Source organism: Camelus bactrianus, chromosome 20 (assembly GCF_048773025.1).
Source record: "Camelus bactrianus isolate YW-2024 breed Bactrian camel chromosome 20, ASM4877302v1, whole genome shotgun sequence".
In the NCBI taxonomy this organism is placed as follows: Eukaryota; Metazoa; Chordata; class Mammalia; order Artiodactyla; family Camelidae; genus Camelus; species Camelus bactrianus.
The window spans coordinates 28430782-28450039 of NC_133558.1; the positions used below are offsets into that span (position 1 = coordinate 28430782).

Consider the following 19258-nt stretch of genomic DNA (forward strand, 5'->3'; position numbering starts at 1 on the left):
AGCACCCATACAGACAGACACAAATATTCGTCCACAAATAAACATCCTTTCCTCCCAGGCTCTTCCCCCAGCAAATAATGGTTGGCATGCTGTCCACTCTGCATTACCTTGAAATTGTCATTAGTTTTTTTCTTTTTTTTAATATTTTGGGGGGTAGGTAATTAGGTTTATTTATTTACTTATTTATTTTAATAGAGGTACTGGGGATTGAACCTAGGACCTTGTGCACACTAAGCTTCTCTCTACCACTGAGTTATACCCTGCCCCTATCATTAGTTATTGAAAGCCAAATATTACTTCTGTAAGATAACCAGGAGCCTTGATTTGTTGCCTTTACTTCCATGCCTCTTGCTTACTCTTCAACCCACTATAACTTTCCTTCCACTCTTCTGAAACTTTCCTGCAAAGATTCCCCTGTAACCTCTTAACTGCAGAATATAGGTGATACTGTTTGATCTTGATCTTACTCAGCCTTTCTCTGGCATTAACCTGACACTATTGACCAATCCTTTTATACTTCCTTTGCCATCATGACACCAATTTTCCTCCTACATCTCTGACGGCTTTCAGAAGTCATCCTCGACCCCTCCCTTTCCCTTACCATCCTTCCCACAATCCGATGAATCACCAAATCCTGTTGATTCTACACATTTCCCAATTTTGTCCTTTCTTCTCCATGCCTATGGCCACTGCTTTATAACATTGCTCTCCTTTGCGAGGACTACAGGCAGATTCTTGTGCCTTCTGCAGTTTCTTCAATCGGCTACTGGAGTTGACTTTCTGAAACATACTCCAGCCACCTCGAGGTTTGTGTAATTTAATACATTGTATCTTAATCATCTGCTTATACACCACTGTGAACTTCACCAGACTGTGAACTCCTTGAGGGCAGGAACTGATCTTATCCATAGGACACTGGCTTGGGCTGGGTGGAGAGTAAGGGATGCATTTCGTCAGACACTCAATAATGAGGTAGCATTTCCATTGCATTCGCAAGTGCTCAGGTCTAGCTGGTTCCCTAGCCCCATTGCAGTAGGACAGGGGATCCTCTGTCCAAAGTTGCAACAAACTCGGGATTCTCATCTCATTTCACCCCAGTCCCGATCTGCCAGGCTTCCCCTTTGAAACTCCTCCAGCCTTTCCTAGGAAACAGATGCCCTCGAGGACTTATGGGAACTCTCTCCACCAATTTTGCGTAGGCAATTAGTGCTACGTTACCCTGATGACAAAAGGTACCCTTCATTTTAGGGCTTCTTTCCTTCAGTTCGGACTGGGCGGAGTAGCAGTGGGGAAAGGGAAAGGGCTGCGAAGAATGGCCGAAGCCGACGCACAGCAGACGCCTAAGTGCGGCACTTGGTGCTAAACCCGGGTTTCCCCTGACCCCCGCCTCCCACGCTAAGCTCGACCCCCTTTAGGGCGGGACCTTCCACTTCAGCCAATTCTGGGAGCCGAACCCTGGCGGTTTGTACTCCTCCTTTCCAATGAGAAAAAAAGGAAGCCGCTTGGCTCCAGCGACCAATCGGAGAAGGCGGCGCCTGGTTGTCAGGCAGGTTTGTAAGAGTTCCGGCCAATTGGAGGCGCAGATACCGCTCGACCGGGGCGCAGCGCGCAGGCGGTGGCGAAGAGAAGCCGAGCGGGCCGAGTGCGGCCGAGCAAAGCCGGAGCCGGAGCGGGGCCGCAGGAGACGGGCCGGGTCCGGACGGGCCGAGATGCCCTATAAACTGAAGAAGGAGAAGGTGAGCGTGGCCCTTTTCCTCGCGCCTCCGCCTCGGGGCCTGCGCGGAGCTCTGGGAGGGGCCCGAGCCAGGCCCGGGACAGCCCCAGACTGACCCTCCCGTCCGGCCCCCGGAGGACTCCCAGGGCCAGCCCTCCGCCCCCGCTGCTGGTCGCACCCCTAGCCTGTGCCGCAGCTGGGAAATCTCTCACCCTTTGCCCAGGATGGAGTCCCCCCACATGCACCTCCCTCCCCTCCTCCGTGCACCGACCCCTGGCCCAGGGTAACCTCCTCCCTCCTGATCCTGCCTCACTCCCAGGTCACTCCCCTGCTTTTTCTCCCCCCGTCACCTCCCCATCCCCCACCCGTTTGCCGTTTGGGACAGCCCTTCTTCTGAGACAGCACCTCCCTCCAAAACTGACCACCCCCCTCCCCAACCCCGCGCAGCCCCTTCTCTTCCCTCCTCCTCTCACCCGCCTGGGCCTGGGCCTGCTTTCTCCACCGTCCCTACAGCCCCTTCTCCCTCCCCGCCAAGCTCCTTGACCTAGAACGGCTCTGCTTTCTCTCTCCTACACCGAATCTGGCCTAGGCCCCTCCCTCTAGTTCTTCCTTAACACACAAACTTGTAAGCCAGGACTGAGCCCTTCCTTCTGCCGTTGGAATCTCAGAACGTCAGTGTGTCTGAGCGCATTCAGTGCAATCCCTAGTGATACAGATGAGGAGACTGAGGCCCCGACAAGGGGACAGGGGAAGGGACTTGGCCAAGGTCACACAGCCTGCTGGAGGCCCAGCTGTAACATCAGATTTCCTGACTTAATGGCCTCTTTTGTACCAAAGCCCCTCTAACAGGCATCAACCCACTCCCAGGTTCATCCTAAACCGGTCACCTTTCCTAATCTGCGCAGACTCCTCCTCTTATTCCTAATCTGAGGATAACCTTTGTATTTTTCCTTTTCCAGCGCTGGGTTTCTCTCTTTCCTGGGCCACAACATCCTTAAATTGGGATTCTGCCCTCACTATCAGATTAGTTTTTCTTCTTACCCCACAGGGCAGCAACCTCTGGACACCCTTGCCTTTGTCCTGGTGTCCTGACACAGACTGTCTCTGAATGTTGTTGCCTTCTTTCACCTTCCTCTTCTACCTCCGAACCGCCTTCCCCTCTTCGTCCCTGTCTTTCTCTACCCTCTATTTCCTGCTGTTGCTGAGGTCTGACTCAGAGGTGTGGTTCCTTTGAGGTACAGACTCACACAGAGGATGCTAGGATACCAGTTCCAGCCTCCGCCAGCTTCTCCTCTCCTAGGGCTGGCCCCTTATGGTGGGCGCTGGCTCTGGCCTGGTGTTCTGCACACCCACTTTATGACCCCGTGGTGTCTTGCTTTCATTTGCCTTCTGATTGGCTGGGTTGCTGGGCTGCCGTCTCTGACCTTATCAATTAAAGTCTTTATCTGGGGGCTGTTGTAAGTTTGCCAGGAAGCTCTGATTCTGGATTGTCCCCATAACCTCTCAGGGCCTAAAGTTCTGAGTGTCGGGTTGGTGATGGTGTAGCAAGCACAGAACTTCCTGGGGTGCTGTGCTAGGCGGGTTTGTGTGCCCTCCCCGGGCTCCATGTCCTTGGGGACTGGGCATGCTGAGGTGGTTTGGGCAGCTTAGCTGTGGATGATGCACATACAGATCAGCCACATCAAGGGCTGGGGGGCTCCTTCCAGGAGTGTGGAAGGCATGGAATTTCTAGGAAAGCTGCGGAGGTTCCGCACCTATCTGTAGTTTTTCATCTGATAGAACAGATACTGCCCCATCCACAGAAAGCCTTTCTCTACTAGAAGATTGAGAAGAAGAAAAATTCTTAGTCTTGCTAGGACTACAGGTGTAAATGTTTGGTTGGGAAACAGTATTGGAAGGATTGGGGTGCATGGGGCCAGGCATCTCTGATCCCCTTGAAGGTTTAACTCTGTTTTTGATTTCTAGTTGCACTTGGCCTCCTTCAGTGGTCGACAAGTCCTGACAATGTGACTGGGGTTTGCTGGGGTGGGGTGGGGGCAAAGAGGAGGGGGGATGGAGGATCTGTATTGCTTATCCATCACCCCTCCCCTTTCTCCTTTGTCTCTGCTGGTCCCGTTCCTTGCCAAACCTCACAGCCTCCTCCCTGAAGACCATCCTGAACCCCCAGTTGGGGGTGAGCTCTCTCTCCTCTCCTGAATTTGCAGAACACTTGGTAGGTCACTTATGGCCCTTTTGTGTTCCTTTGGACTGGAATTAATTTAAGACAGGTCTTTTCTTCACCCTTGAGATAATAACTAAGCTCCATTTTGGTTTGGCATCTCTCTTGCACACAGTAGGCACTTAATGGATGGGTGAAAAGTCAGTCTTTGCGAGTATTTGCATCCTTCTTCCCACATGTTCTAATCTGGGACTTCTCTCTTTTAGTTTCCTGGGTGGGGTGCCCCTGTCCCCTCCTGCTTTCTTCTTGTTCATAATAATAGTAATGACATTGACTGACATTAAGGTTTTCACGTGCCAGACACTGTGCTAAAGGGAATTAGGGACTATGATTGTCAGCACTCAATAGAATAGGAAACTGAAGCTTGGTGAGAGTAGTTGACTCGCCCATGCTTACCTAGCAAGTAAGAGTTGGGCCTGGACCACCGGACTGTCTCCATACCACAAGGCTGTGCACCTGATGATGGGCTGGGCTGAAATGTGTGCATGTCACCTGTTCTGCAGGAGCCAGGGAGCAGGGGTGGCGGGCCTGGTTTCCCCATGCCTCCACACACCTACACACACCCAGGCAGCCGGGATTTCTCTTTGACACGTTCCCTGAGAGATGTGTCTGAGTGCTGTAGGGTGGGTGGAGGAGTACAAAAAGGAATGAGGAGCTTATGATCACATAGAGAGATGAGGTGTGTGTGCAGATGGGTCAGCTTTGTCCGAGAGGCCCACGTCTGGGGTGTGTGTGCAGATGGTCACCTAGGTGTTGCATCCTGCCCTCACCCCCCTCATCCTTTTCCCCTCCACCCACCGCTCTGCACCGCTCCCTGGCCCCTTGGCAAGCAATGAGTGTGCCCAGCCTGGGCGGTGGGCACTGGGAGCGTGCTCAGCCCACTGTGAGGGGCCCTGCGGGTGTGACTGCCTTGGGCTGCTCCACGCCTGGGAGTGGCTTTCTGCCTCCCCGCCCCCGGACTCCAGCCCACAGGAAGCTCTCTCCTCCCCGAAATCCTTTTGCCCTCATTGTCACAAATACTTGATTTAACACTTCTTACTGAAGGGGCTCAGGTGCTGTCAAGTCACAGAACCTCAGAGCTGGAAGTGATTTCCAAGGTCCTCCAACCCGATCTTCATTTAAGGCTTGAGTCCCTTGTGCGCCGTGCCTCGGCAGGGTGAGGGTGACTTGAATGCACCTCTGCTTGAATACTCTCAGGATTGGGGGACTCACAGCCTCACCAGGCAGCTGCTTTCTGTGCAGCTGCTCCTGGAGAAAAGTCTTCCTCTTTTGGAGCCTCAGTCTCTTCCTGCCCTTTCAGCCTGGCTCTTGGGCCTCTGGATCCACACAGAACAAGTTGCATCTTTAGTCCACATGACAGCCGTTCATTTATTTGTAAAGATCTCTCTTGCTACCCCACCCGCCGTGACTCCTCCTTCCATTGTTAACTCTCCCAGTTCCTGCAGCTGTTGCTCTCAGGACATGCTTTTGAATCTACTCCCAGTATGGGTTGTATTTCTCCCGAAGAAAACCTAGCATGTGTCTTTGTCCCTCCCAATGTCTGATGCTCCCCGACTGAACCAGATCATCCAGAATGGCCCCATCAGTGCCAAGGATGGGGCGGTTCTGTGTCCCCCAGAGCCAACTACTCTGCACAGTTCTGTTAACTGGACAGCAGGTCGCGTTAGCTGCCGTGACAGCCACAGCACATGGGTGATTTGTGTTGAGCTTGTAGGGAGACCTAAATCCCCAAGTATTTTTCACATTTTCCCCATCCTTTCCCTGGGCAGTTGCTTTTTTTTGGCCGGAAGGATAGGAAGAGATGCTGGGCAGGTCAGTGCTCTGAGCCAGTGGCCTGGTTCCTGAGGGAGACTTCGGACTAGTGCTCACTTTTTGTAGCCATTCAGGGCTCCCCCCGTCCCTGTCTCTGCGCTTGTCTGCCGAGGCACTCTTGGGCCAATCCTGTACCTGTTGTCATCCCTGGGCCCCCCTGATTATGCCAGTAGCACTTTCTAGTCTGGGTGCCATTTGTGACATCCAAAAATGGTATTCCAGGTCTTTGCAGGTGGCCTTGAGGGTAGAATGGTGACTCCCTCCCCTCCAGCATGAGAACCTCAAGCCCCCTCTGCCCGATTTAGCCAGAAACCAGTCAGAGCAGCTCATTCTGTGATACTTTTCCCTTAAGACTCCTCACCCTGGTTCTTGCTTGACATACACCAGCCTTGTGAGGCAACAGAGCATGGTCATGCTGAATTGTCGTGTCTTAGAGACGTCTTCCTAACCAGATTCTAAACTCCTTGGCACCTTGGAGGGACTGAGTCTCCTTGTGTGTTCCCTAACTCCCATCCCCACTGCCTCAGGTTCAAGTTAGGAGCTCAGTGGTTCTGACTGATGGACTGATTCAGTTGACGGAGGAGAATTACAACAAATACCTAAGGGATGTGGATAAGGCTCTCCCTTGCCCAGCATCTGCTAACTCTTCCCTCATCTCCCTGCAGGAGCCTCCCAAGCTTGCCAAAGGCACGGCCAAGCCCAGCAGCTCGGGCAAAGATGGTGGAGGCGAGAGCACTGAAGAGGTAATGAACTTGGGCACAGCCTTAGTTACAGTGCAGGTGCGCTCCAGCTCTTCATGGCCAGTGGGGTGAGGGATCCCAGGGGGCCAGAGGTTATCCGGGCAGAAGGGAAAGAGGCTTTCATAGCCAGGGAGGGGCCTGGACAGCCCGTCCAGACTGCCCTCCGGCAGGCTTTCCCTTTGGCTGCTATGGACCAAATAAGCCCTCCAGTTCTTCCCACTTCCCAGCGACTCCTGTGAAAGTCGATTCTCTGCCTACCAACTTGGAGTGTTGAGAATTCCTTCCCTCTTAGGGCAAAAAGCTAGGGGTCCTGGGGAGGAGGGAAAAAGTACATTGGTTGCTCAGTGGGGTGGCGAGTGGGTTCAGCATAGCTCTGGGCAGGGCAGGGGGTGGGGATTGGCTGGTGTCCCTGAGTCGAGCAGGGCTGGGTCCACGGCCCTTGGTCCCAATCAGATGGGAGCTACTGAAGGACTGTCGTGAGCAGAGGTCGGCACAGCTTGGCAGTCTAGGGCTGTAAAGCAATAAATGGCAATAGAAGCGTGCATAGGAGGCAGGGCACTTAAGGAAATTCAGAGTGTAGTGTGTCTTGGGAAGTTTGGGAGTGTGCTTAGTGGGATGCTCTGGATGGTGAACAGTCCTGGGAGCATGTGGTGCAAGTGCCTGTGTTACCCGGAAGCTGGTGACCGTTGGTCTTTGTGCTTCCTCCCTCCCTTTCTAAACTGTTCAGAGGGACAGAGGCGACCAGGCAGCGGAGCGCTCTAATGACGGGCAGGTCTTGTGGTTTGGATAGGGGAGAGGAGATCAGTTAACAAGGGTTTGATTGGGGTTAACTCTGGATTTAGATTTTTCTGGGTACTCCTGGCCCCATCACCTCCAAGGAGAGCCAAGCACTTTTCACACCTGCAGCCATCATTTTACTTGAATAATCAGAGGAAGCTTGGTAGGTTTTCCCCATTTTACAGACATGGGACTTGAGGACCACAGAAGCAAAATTCCTTCTTCCTTTGCACTTACACTGGCATCCAGACATGTCTCTAGGCCAGTCCTTGTCCCTCAGTGCTGGCACTGTTTTTTCCTGGATGTGTTTCTCCCCAGCAGACTATGTGAACTGTGAGGGAAGGAGGCCCACACCTGTGTGCTGGTGCCCAGGGTTCACAGATCACCAGGAGATGCTTCTGGGGAGCATACCCTCCAGGCTCAGTCTCCCCTTCAGGAGCCCATAACATGCGGGACCCCGCTGGGAAGGTGGTTGGGAGGCGGCAAGGCAATTGACATTCAAAGCGGCAAGAGACTCAGAAACAGGATTTAAAGGGACAGGAAGGAATAGCTCAGGGGCTGCTTCCCATCTCTCACCTTTTTTTTTTTAACATGTTAAAACCATTCAGTTTTATTAATTAACATATATTAAGTTCACAGATAGTCTAAATAAAGCCTTTTACAATGCACTGTATGATCCTAAGTCAAAATACAGATTACAGGAATTCAGAAGCATTCTTATTCTTCTGATATACTGATCTGAGAATTGTGATTTCTATGGTTTACAAAATAGAGGCTAATAACTTAGGAAACATGGATGTACATTAACTTTATGACCTTTTAGGGAGGAGTAGCCTATGCTTTTCTTGAAGATCTGTGAAGATGTCTTTATTTGAACTGTATCAACTAGTATTCATGACTTCCATTGCTTTTATGAAGATACATCAGGATACTCCTGCCTATTGAGTTACTAGACAGACTGCCTGTCATTTCCTGAACCACCCACCCCCATCCCCGGGCCCAGGACTCACTCAGGGCTCCTGGCACCCAGCACCACACCACAGCCGCGCTTAACCACAGCTGTAATGGAACAGTTCCGTGGGAATTCATTGTGTATCGGTTGTCTCCTGTGTTAACACGTGAGCCCTGAGAGGCTCTCGCTCATGCCAAAGGGCCTGGCACACACACCTGAGGCACCAGCATCTGAATGCATCAGTGAGTGAATGAGGAAACAAACCAACTTCAGATGAGAGCTGGAAGGAACCTTACAACCTCCCCTTTTGTGGGTAGGCAGATAAAGGCAAACGAAGCAGGTTAAGTCTGCTGAGCGCAGCTGATGTGATTTCTCCACTGCCCTCTGGAAAAGGAGCGTGTTGCGTTCACCTTGGGCTCTGCTTTGTGAAACGCTGCTCAGGGCTCACCTGGTTGAGGCAGCTGCAGGAATTCTGCTCCATGATTTTGGGGGAAACGTACTTACATGGCCCCAAGCAGAGTGGCCTCAGGCAGAGGGACAGTAGAATAGTTGGCTGCCAGGCTGAGAGGCCCAGGTCATCAAAAGCTGTTTGGTATCCTCCTTCTCTTGCCCTTTTGCTAGTCCCCAGTTTTGGGCTGTCACAGCCAAATTTACCCAACGTCCAGCATTTGTCAGTCTTTCCGGTGGATCCTAATAATAATTATAGCAACCAACATTTATTTTATTGAGCAATTACCTGTGTATTAGTTTCCTGGGGCAGCCAAAACTAATTACCACAAGCTGGGTGGCTTAAAATAACAGCAGTTTATTCTCTCACAGTTTTGGAGGCCAGAAGTCTGAACTAAAGGTGTCAGCAGGCCATGTTCCTCTGAGGTTATAGGAAAGAACCTCTCCTGTGGCTCTCTCCTAGTACCTGGTGGCTGTGCAATCCTTGGCGTCCCTTTGCTTGTCGATGCCCCCCTCTGGTCTCTGCCTCCGTCCTCACTCAGCGTTCTCCCGTATGCCTGAGTCTCTGTGTCCACATTTCCGCCCTCTTATAAGGACACCAGTCATGTTGGATTTACGGCTCACCCTAATCCAGTGTGACCTCATTTTAGCTTGATTACATCTACAAAGACCCCGTTTCCAAATAAGGTCACATTCACAGATGTTGGGTTGACATGAATTTTGGGGGGACCCTCTGTACCAGGAACTGAGCTAAGTACTCTGCATGCATTTAATCTTACAGTCTTCTCATTTAATCTTTACAACACTCCCCTGAGGTCATCTGTTATCATCATCATCCCCATTGTACAGACGAAACTGAGGCGCAGTGACAGTAAATAGCTTTTACTCGACAGTGAAACAGCAGAGCTGGAATTCATCCCAGGTCTGTGTGCCTTGGGAGCCAGTTTTCCTGTGTTCTCAATGACCTGATACGCTGGTTCTGAGATTCTAGAAGAGTCTTACCATGGAAAGGAGCCTTGAGAGGTTAGGACAGACTCAGTGGGACCTGCCACTACTGTAGGCCAGTGGTCTTTCCTGGTCTGTCTTCAGAGAAAGCAGTTCAGTGCTGTGGACTTTTCTATGTGCTGTGCCCTGTCCTGGGTTCTGGGAGCAGGGACAGAGGGAGGAAGACACGATCCCAATCTCCCCAACTTCCCTGACATCCTTGTAGCCAGAGTTGTTATCCTAAAAACACTTTTGCTCTTATCTGTCCTTTAACTTAAAAACCCCTGTTGGCATCTCATTGCTCATAAATTCAGGTTTGCACCCCCGGCCGTCCTGAGCTGCCCCTCCCCGTTCTTCCAGTGCCCCTCGTGGTGTCCTGCCCCTCAGACTTGATGTCTTCCAACATGACAGGCTTTTTATGGCTCAGGGCCCGTACGGATGCCATCCCATTGGCCTGGACTGCTTTCTCTCTCTCCTTTCTTTCTTTGCCTAAATCCATGTCAAATCCAAGGTCACATCTTCAGGGATGACTTTCCTTAATCTTCAGGCACATGTTGTCACCCAACCCTCTGTGTTCCCGCATCCTTTGGCCTCTGGTTTTGTGATGCCTTGGCTCTAATGGCCGCTTTCCTGTCTGTCTTGCCCACAAGGGCCACGTCTTAGTCACCTGTTACTCTCTAATACGTAGCATGTTTATTGAATCAATGAAGGAAGGACTGAATGAAGCCCAGCCAGACAGAGCTCTAGATGTCAGTACAGGAGAGAATGCCTCTCTGATTTTCAGGGTTTTAAACTAAAATGATCTTTATTCTGCTAGTTAATTCATTATGCAAAAGCTGTAACATTAATCTCTGTTTTTCACTGATAATTTTATCTTTTGCCTTTCTCCTATAGTACTTTCTGTTGTGCTTAAATTACATTCCTGCGTCCTACTTTATCTATATTTAAATATATGAGTTTAGTTATGACCAGTGGCTGTGTTAGCATCAAGTTGGAATAGGATTGGTTCAGAGTGGGCAAGCTTGGTCTCAGCCTCTTGAGTGTGAGCGTGGAGTGGAAATTCAAAGCCCCACTTGATACCAGAGGCCTGAATCTAGGAAGGCTTCTTGGAGTTCAGATTCTGTTGTGAGTTTAGAAGTGGGAGGAGGAGGTTCTTCAGGCAGAAGAGATGGCCACTACGGAGTCTCAGACGTGGGACCAGGCAGGACACGGGCGCAGGTAGTGGGCAGGTTGGCCAGCTTGCCTTTGGTCAGTGTCCACCCATGCCCTGATGGCTGCAGAAGGTTCTCCTGGGGACACCTAGTCTCCAGCCCATGTCAGTAAAGGAGAAGTCGGAAGCTTGGGCTTTTGGGAGAAAGGGTTGAGCATGAGTGAGTTGCTGCCCTACACCCATACCGCCCTTCTGACGAGTACGTTTCATAAGCAGAGTGAACAGACCCGGGTTTTGCTGGCCGGACCAGCTGTCTCTCAGATGCTTGTTGTATCTGGGGCCTGGGAGCCAATGGTCGTTATAAAACCAGGGTGGCCCAGTGGGGTGGGGGTGGGTGGGCTAAGCCGGCTCAACTTCTCTCCAGCCTTCAATACCGCCATCCTGGTGGGGAAGGGACCTTAGGCATCAACTCATTGGGTGGTTTTTTTAAACTTTGATTTTCAGCCATGCAACCTCTGTTCTCTTGAAACCTTACTTGGAGAATGTTTGGCAACCTACTGATTTAGTCCATCCCTCTCCTCATTAGCAGCGAAAATTGAGGCCTGGCTTTGCCCTTTCTGGGAAGAATGCCTCTTTTCTCTGAATGTCCCTCAGTGGTTCAGGGTGTCTGCATCTTATTTGGGAGGAGGGAGAGGCGTGTCCTTCCTGAGTCTTGTTCCTCAGCTGCCGCTGTCTCACTAGTGTTTCTCCTTCCCACTCTGCTCCCCTCACTGTGCAGGGCTCAGTTCTGAGGGTTCCCAAGTCAGGACAGGAGGGGCCTGTGGGGACATGCCTGGGCTTGGCGTCCCCATCAATCAAGCAACCAAGCATTTGTTAAATGCCTGTTACATGCCAGTGCTGAGGAGACCCAGAGGGGTACAAACCAGGGTCCTGGCTTTCAAGGGACTTGCTTTCTAGTGGGAGGATGACATGTGAACAGCTTGAGCAAGAGGTGCCACTGGCGATGATCACAGAGCCAATGGAGCAGACGAGTAGTGTCGGGAGGTTGGGGCGGAGGGATTCGCAAGGCCCGGACTGATCTGAGAAGGCTTTTTGGAAGAAGGTGGGTCTTGAAAGATGCACTGCTTTCTTGGGTTCCCCCATTTTAAAGCAAGGAGGATAACAAACTCTAAGGAGTATCTGAGGTGTGCTGGTTTCAAGAATTTCCAGGCTGTACTCCTAAAATCCAGGGATAGAATATAAAATAAAATAAAATAAAATAATAATAATAATAATAATAATAATAATAATAATAATAATAATAATAATAGCTGCTTATAAAGCACTTCTGTGTGCCATAAGCTGTTCATTTAAATCCTTATGACAACCCTGTGAGCTCGGTACTATTGTCATCCCCATCTTACAGATGAGGAGAGTGAGGCACACAGGGGCCTTGGGACTTCCTGGAGGTTACTTAGCTAATAAATGGCAGAGCCAGGAGTCAAACCCAGGTAGTCAGGCTCAAGTCTGTGCTCTTGACTCTTAAGCTCCACAGATAAGGGTTTGGCTGTTCCTGCCACAGAGAAATGGAGGCCTGAAGCAGGGGACAGCCTGATGCACACCAGGCCCTGGCCCCCCAGCCTTCTGTCTCTCTCCCCTATCTTCCACTGAGGAGTGATCCATCCACCACATACAGGAAGCGAGACCCCAGACTCCAGGGTGCCTTGCCCTGTGCAACCAGAATCCCGCTGGCTGAGTGTGGTCACGGCAAGGGAGGTGTGTGACTACTGCTCTTGCCCTACTTCTTTGTGCTCCCCTGGCCGAATTGGTGTCTCGGGCTCATTTCAGGTGCAGGAGAGGGCCAGATGGCCAGAGTGGTCATGAGCTACACTAGACCTCAAGGCCTGCCCCAGGGCTGGACCCAGTGCTCCTCTCCTGTCTCTGATCCCCAGATAGGTCACAAGCTTGATGTAATTGTTTCTATAAAAAATTCAAGAGCATACATAGCATAACATTTCTGTTTTCCTCCCTCCCCTCATCCCAGAGGATTTCCTCTTCTCCCGTTCTGTCTGAAGTAGGGGCTGGGGAGGAGGTGGGCATGGCAGATGTGAGGACGGGAGGACTACTTTCCTGTGGGATGGATACCCGGCTGGATGTGATCTCACTCCTCTGGTTCTGCTGCAGTCTGTCCTCTCGTTGTGGGCAAGGGCTGTCCTGTGGCTCAGCCTCTCCCCTCTCCCAGCAGGGGGTTATCTGAGCAGTACCTGTGGGTGGGCTTCTGCAGGTGGGATTCATGGGGCTCTGACACCCATGTGTGGGAGGAAGTAAAGAAATAGCTTTTGGAAATTAGCTGTTATTTCTCCCATTGTAATATAAGCAGTGTCAGCTTGTAAAAAATGTGGAAGTAGGAAAAAGTCATCTATCATTCTGCCATCACGGGAGATAAGTCACAAACACAACGCAGTTCTTTTTTTTTCTTAATTGGGTTTTGGGTTCTATGCATGTGTTTTAATGTGCGTGGGCTCATTTTGTATATACAGGTTTGTGTTGTCCCTATTTAACTTAGCACAGGAAGCAGTTTTCTTCATTCCATCGTTGTAGGCTTTTTGTTTTGTTTATAATTTTTATCACTGTGATAACAGGTACAGATAATACTCTTGGGCTTGTAATGAAAAGGGCCCGTCTCCAGCCCCTCTTCTTCCGGTGTTTTGTGGCAGTCACTTTCAACTCCTAATTCTTTCCTTGCAGATTGACTTTTATACTCCAAATAAGATTCTTTTACTTTAATTTTGAGCTCTAGATATTATCTATTGACTTCCTGATTTGGAAAATTAAGGCCCTAGTGTCTTATACCTCCATGCAGGCATTTCCCTTCCTCTCAGAATACTTATCACACATTTTGGGTAATATTTTTCACAGTCGAACCATGTATGATTACATTTAGTACATAGTTTTCATAAACATAATTTTAACTCCATGGTTTTCCATGTCTATTTATGTATTTGCTGTTATAAATAAGACTGTAGAAAGTGTGTTCACACAAAGCCTTTTTTTATATTTAGGACTTTTCTTAAGCAATATTTCTAGTAGTTAAACTACTGAGACATCGGAAAGAATTTCTTTTACCTTTTAACTGAAGAATGTCACACAGTCAGTAAATGATAAAATACAATAATCGTAGGTGTACTGCTTAATGAATTTTTCCATATCCTTATGCTATGAACCACCTCCCAGGTCAGTCAATATATAGCATGTTTCCATTACTGGGAAGGTTCCACTCAGCCCTTCTCAGTCAGTACCTGCATCTCCCCACCCCTGCACCACTGCCACCCCTGCAGGCAGGAGAGCCACTTTTCTGACTCACAGTGCCATCAGTCCATCAATTAGCCTTGCCTGTTCGTGAACAGGAACGAATATTTTGAAGGCCATGAGGCACAGGCCGCGGGCATCACTTGGGAGACATGCCTTCTTGACCACTGCCTTCCAGGGCTCCTGCCCGTAGTTCTCTCTGACCCTGGCCTTGGCCCCTTTGGGGCAGGAGGTAGCTGCTCGCCACCTAGACCTGTACAGATGGATTGGGGGCCAGGGGGCTGGGCGGTGGGCCAGGCCCAGGGTGGGAAGTATAGCTTGGCAAAAGGACTTCAGTGAATCGCTCATTTGACCAGGCCCAGCCCCAGCCACAACCCCAGCCGCAGCCCCAGCCTCAGCCGCCGTCATCCAACAAGCGTCCCAGCAACAGCACACCGCCCCCAACGCAGCTCAGCAAGATCAAGTACTCAGGGGGGCCCCAGATTGTCAAGAAGGAGCGGCGGCAAAGTTCCTCCCGCTTCAACCTCAGCAAGAACCGAGAGCTGCAGAAGCTTCCTGCCCTGAAAGGTACTCAGGGAAGGTCAAGGGGGCTGGGGCACCAGGACTTGGGCACAGTGATGTTGGCAGGATGGAGGTTTGGGGATATTTTGGGGGGATGGAAGTTCTAGAGAATGTGAGGGGGAGTTGCAGTGGAGCTGGGGGGGCCGGGGAGCAGGATGGTGGCAGGAAGGGGTAGGGGAACACCTTGCAAGGCGAGGAGGGCACAGCAGTGAAGGACCTTGGAGGAGATCTGACTGTGGCCCGCCTGCCCCCAGACTCGCCCACCCAGGAGCGGGAGGAGCTGTTTATCCAGAAGCTACGCCAGTGTTGCGTCCTCTTTGACTTTGTGTCAGACCCACTCAGTGACCTCAAATTCAAGGAGGTGAAGCGGGCAGGGCTCAACGAGATGGTGGAGTACATCACCCACAGCCGCGATGTTGTCACCGAGGCCATTTACCCTGAGGCCGTCACCATGGTGGGCACAGGGAACAGGGAACGCGGGCAGGACAGGGGCCCTGGAGAAGCCCAGACGGAGCTCTCACCTGGGCCCTGCCCCTCAGTTTTCAGTGAACCTCTTCCGGACGCTGCCACCTTCATCAAATCCCACTGGGGCCGAGTTTGACCCCGAGGAAGATGAGCCCACTCTGGAAGCCGCTTGGCCGCATCTCCAGGTACCAGGGCAGTGGGGCAGTGTCCCGGCTGCGGGAAATGGGGCACCCTGAGCCTTGAAGTGAGGGGGCCGTCCCAGTGCCTGGAGAGTTCCCCTAAGTGGATGCTCCTTTCTCCCCACAGCTCGTGTATGAGTTTTTCTTACGTTTCCTTGAGTCTCCTGATTTCCAGCCAAACATAGCCAAGAAGTATATTGATCAGAAGTTTGTCCTTGCTGTGAGTCCTGGAAGTTCCTGCCTCCCCTCCTTCTAGTCCATGCACTCTAGCCCCTCGTCCCCTCACTCCAGTCCCAGCCGCTCCTTCTGCTGACTATAGGTACTGTGTGGGGTTTCAGCTGTGTCTGGTACAAACTGACTATGGGGGTTAAACAAACCTACTTTGCCCTTAAGAAGCTTCCAGCATAATGGAAGGAAACAAAAAAGCAACACAGTTACCTCCTCCCCCTCTCCCGCCATGGACACTTGCATACCCAGATGTCACCTGGGTTAGAGCAATCTGATAGATTCACTCTTCCCAGAGGCTTGTCCCCACACCCCTCTCCAGAGAACCTCTGGGCTTCCCTGGCCAGGACCCAAGTCACCCCAGCCCCAGCCTTCCCTGGCTCCTGCCTCACTGGAGCCTTTCCTCCCGCCTGCTCCCAGCTCCTGGACCTGTTTGATAGTGAGGACCCTCGAGAGCGGGACTTCCTCAAGACCATCTTGCATCGCATCTATGGCAAGTTTTTGGGGCTCCGGGCTTATATCCGTAGGCAGATCAACCACATCTTCTACAGGTGAGGCCAGGAGCCTGGGCTCAGGAGCAAAGCCAGTCCCCACTGAGGTGGGGTGGGAGAAAGGAGGCGGGTGGGGCTCTTCAGGATGCTGGAGGGGCCTCAGGGTGACAAAGAGAGCCTCTGTTCTTCCCTCAGGTTCATCTATGAGACAGAGCATCACAATGGGATTGCTGAGCTCCTGGAGATCCTGGGCAGGTGAGAGGCAGGGCAGAGGCACACATGTCTGAAAAGGTTGGGAGGGTGGGTGCATTGAGCTTGGACCTGGCCTTTTGGTCCTAACAACCCTCTCTTAACTCCCAGTATCATCAATGGCTTTGCCTTGCCCCTGAAGGAGGAACACAAGATGTTCCTCATCCGTGTCCTGCTTCCCCTCCACAAGGTCAAGTCCCTGAGTGTATACCACCCCCAGGTGAGCAGCCCTCCTCCCCACGATCCCTGACCCTGGTGGCAGAAAAGGAGGGAGGGGAGGTGGTCCAGCCTGCGATGGGGCGGCAGAGGGAGCAGTTGGCATAATTCCTCTCCACCTCCCTTCTGTTCTGGGATTTGATTTCTTTCACCAACCTCTCTGCAACCTTCTGAGTCCTGCACCTCATAATCTCCTTTCTACTGCAACTTTTTGCAGCTGGCGTACTGTGTGGTACAGTTCCTGGAGAAGGAGAGCAGCCTCACTGAGCCGGTACTTCCCCTCCTGTGCCCTGGGTCCACCTCCCTGGCAGTGCTTGCCATTCTGCACCTAGTGGGCGGTGCTGTAAGCAGCTGCTCAGGAGGGATATGGCCCGCCAGGTGACATGGTTTCTTCTCTAGAGGAGCAGTCAAACCTCTGTACACCTAGGAAACAGACCCAAGCCAGAAACATGCGGTCCCCCAAGTTGTGCCCACCAGGATGTGGGGGAGAGGGCAGGAAGGCCTCCTGGAGAATCAGGCAGGTGTTGAGTGAGAACTTTATCCCCTTGTCCTCCTCTTCTCACAGGTGATTGTGGGACTTCTGAAGTTCTGGCCCAAGACCCACAGCCCCAAGGAAGTGATGTTCCTGAATGAGCTAGAGGAGATTTTGGATGTCATCGAACCTTCAGAGTTCAGCAAAGTGATGGAACCACTCTTCCGCCAGCTTGCCAAGTGTGTCTCCAGCCCCCATTTCCAGGTGAGACCCAGACCCAGAACATCCCAGGCCCTTCTTCCCAGAAAACAGGAGGGTCTTCAGCAAAGTGAACTGTATCCCCACTGAGTCCCACCCATCCCCACCAGGTGGCTGAGCGCGCACTCTATTACTGGAACAACGAGTACATCATGAGCCTGATAAGTGACAATGCTGCCCGGGTCCTTCCCATCATGTTCCCCGCGCTCTACAGGAACTCCAAGAGCCACTGGAACAAGTAGGGAACTGGGGAGGGGCTGGGCAGTGGGGATCTGGTTTTGGAACCTGGGAGGGTGTGGATGAACTCAAGAGCCAATGTCTCATCTAGTCCCTCAGCAAGTGGGCTGGTGCCCACAGCACATTAATAGGACCTTGAGGGACTGACCAGGGAGAAAAAGATAACTCAGGTGAGAGATCTGTGCTACTAAGCAACAGAGCAGTGGCCTGTGTCTCATCTCTTCTTGAGGTCAGATATTCCGTAGCTTTGGAGATTTAATTCCATGTTGTGAGAAGCTGATGTGATCCTCTTAGTATTAAATCCCAGTGTTGTAAAAAAGGCTTTCCTGCCAAAAGCAAGTGTGCCGTGGTGTGGACAGTCTGTCATGGTGCCAGGAGGCCATCAGTGTGGGCTGGAGGGCAGGGAGTAGAGGGGAGAAGGGAGCTCTTGGAGCATGGGGTGTGGGGAAGGATGGACAGGTAGAGCCATATTTGTAAATGCCAATCTCAAGTCACATGTCTTGGCCAGCGAGATGAGCTGACACTACAAAGGTTAGTGAAATGGGAGTAGTACGTGAGAAAGCTCTCAGCAGAGACCCTCGTGGGAGAGCAAATTGCGGTCCTGGCACTGAGGGCGGGCTCATGCCTTCTGTACCTCGTCTTTCTTCCTCGTGGTAGGACAATCCATGGGCTGATTTACAATGCCCTGAAGCTGTTTATGGAGATGAATCAGAAGCTGTTTGATGACTGTACACAACAGTACAAGGCAGAGAAGCAGAAGTGAGTACCTCTCCTTGGGGACTGTTCATCTTCCAGCCCGGGGGCTGTTCTCTCAACCCCAGTCCTGTCTTTTACTCCCTCAGGGGCCGGTTCCGAATGAAGGAAAGAGAAGAGATGTGGCAAAAGATTGAGGAGCTGGCCCGACTTAATCCCCAGGTGAGACTGTTCTGCCACTGCCCTGGACTGAGGGGTCTGGCTTGGGCTGGGGGAGGGTTTGTTTGAGGAACAGGAAGCGAAGTCACTGGTCCATGCCTCTTTTCCTCTCAGTATCCCATGTTCCGAGCTCCTCCACCACTGCCCCCTGTGTACTCGATGGAGACTGAGACCCCCACAGCAGAGGACATACAGCTTCTGAAGAGGACGGTGGAGACAGAGGCTGTGCAGGTGGGAGGGTGTGGGGGAAGGGGAAGCAGAAAGAACAGACAGCCCTGGGAGGCAGAGGAGATGGGAGCTGCAGAGCCAAGGAATAAGGGGGGGAACAATAGGAGCTCTTGGGAATTGGTCACTACTTCTCACCTTCCACGTACCCACGCACAGATGCTAAAGGACATCAAGAAGGAGAAAGTGCTGCTGCGGCGGAAGTCAGAGCTGCCCCAGGACGTGTACACCATCAAGGCACTGGAGGCGCACAAGCGGGCGGAAGAGTTTCTAACTGCCAGCCAGGAGGCTCTCTGACCTCCTCACCTTCCCGCCACAGGGCCACAGCCCACTCAGCCCTGGGACACTGCCCTGGCCCTCCACCCTCTGCTCCCCACTGGCTGACTTTGGGCAAGGCAGTGCCTCTCTACTCTAGGGAGGGGGATGCGGCACTTGAAGCAGGGACTCCCACAGAGTGGTCCCTCTTCTCCCCCAAATGTGTTCATGACTCCCTGCAGCTAGTACAGACAGGCTGAGCACCTTGATGCTCAGTGCTCAGATGACTTGGGGATGCCTGGCCCCCTCCTCCTCCTCACCCCACAGCTACCTGAGGCTGCTCTGAGAAATACACATGGGAATACATACGCTCCTCTTTTGTCCCCTTCAGTCTCATTTGACCTCCAGATGTCTCTCCTTCTCCCCCTCCA

At 51.9% G+C, this 19258-nt stretch overlaps 1 protein-coding gene across 1 annotated transcript; it reads left to right on the top strand.

Moving 5' to 3' along the window:
• The first annotated feature begins 1576 nt into the window (after nucleotides 1-1576).
• Nucleotides 1577-19200, top strand: PPP2R5D (protein phosphatase 2 regulatory subunit B'delta). The gene is made up of 16 exons (XM_074348752.1): nucleotides 1577-1736; nucleotides 6410-6487; nucleotides 14439-14649; nucleotides 14898-15097; nucleotides 15183-15293; nucleotides 15415-15507; nucleotides 15933-16063; nucleotides 16199-16258; nucleotides 16364-16472; nucleotides 16686-16739; nucleotides 17034-17204; nucleotides 17309-17436; nucleotides 18093-18194; nucleotides 18278-18350; nucleotides 18462-18578; nucleotides 18732-19200. Exons 1-16 carry the CDS (start codon nucleotides 1710-1712, stop codon nucleotides 18867-18869), a joined length of 1803 nt encoding a protein of 600 aa, XP_074204853.1. The 5' UTR covers nucleotides 1577-1709; the 3' UTR covers nucleotides 18870-19200.
• Nucleotides 19201-19258: the final 58 nt, after the last annotated feature.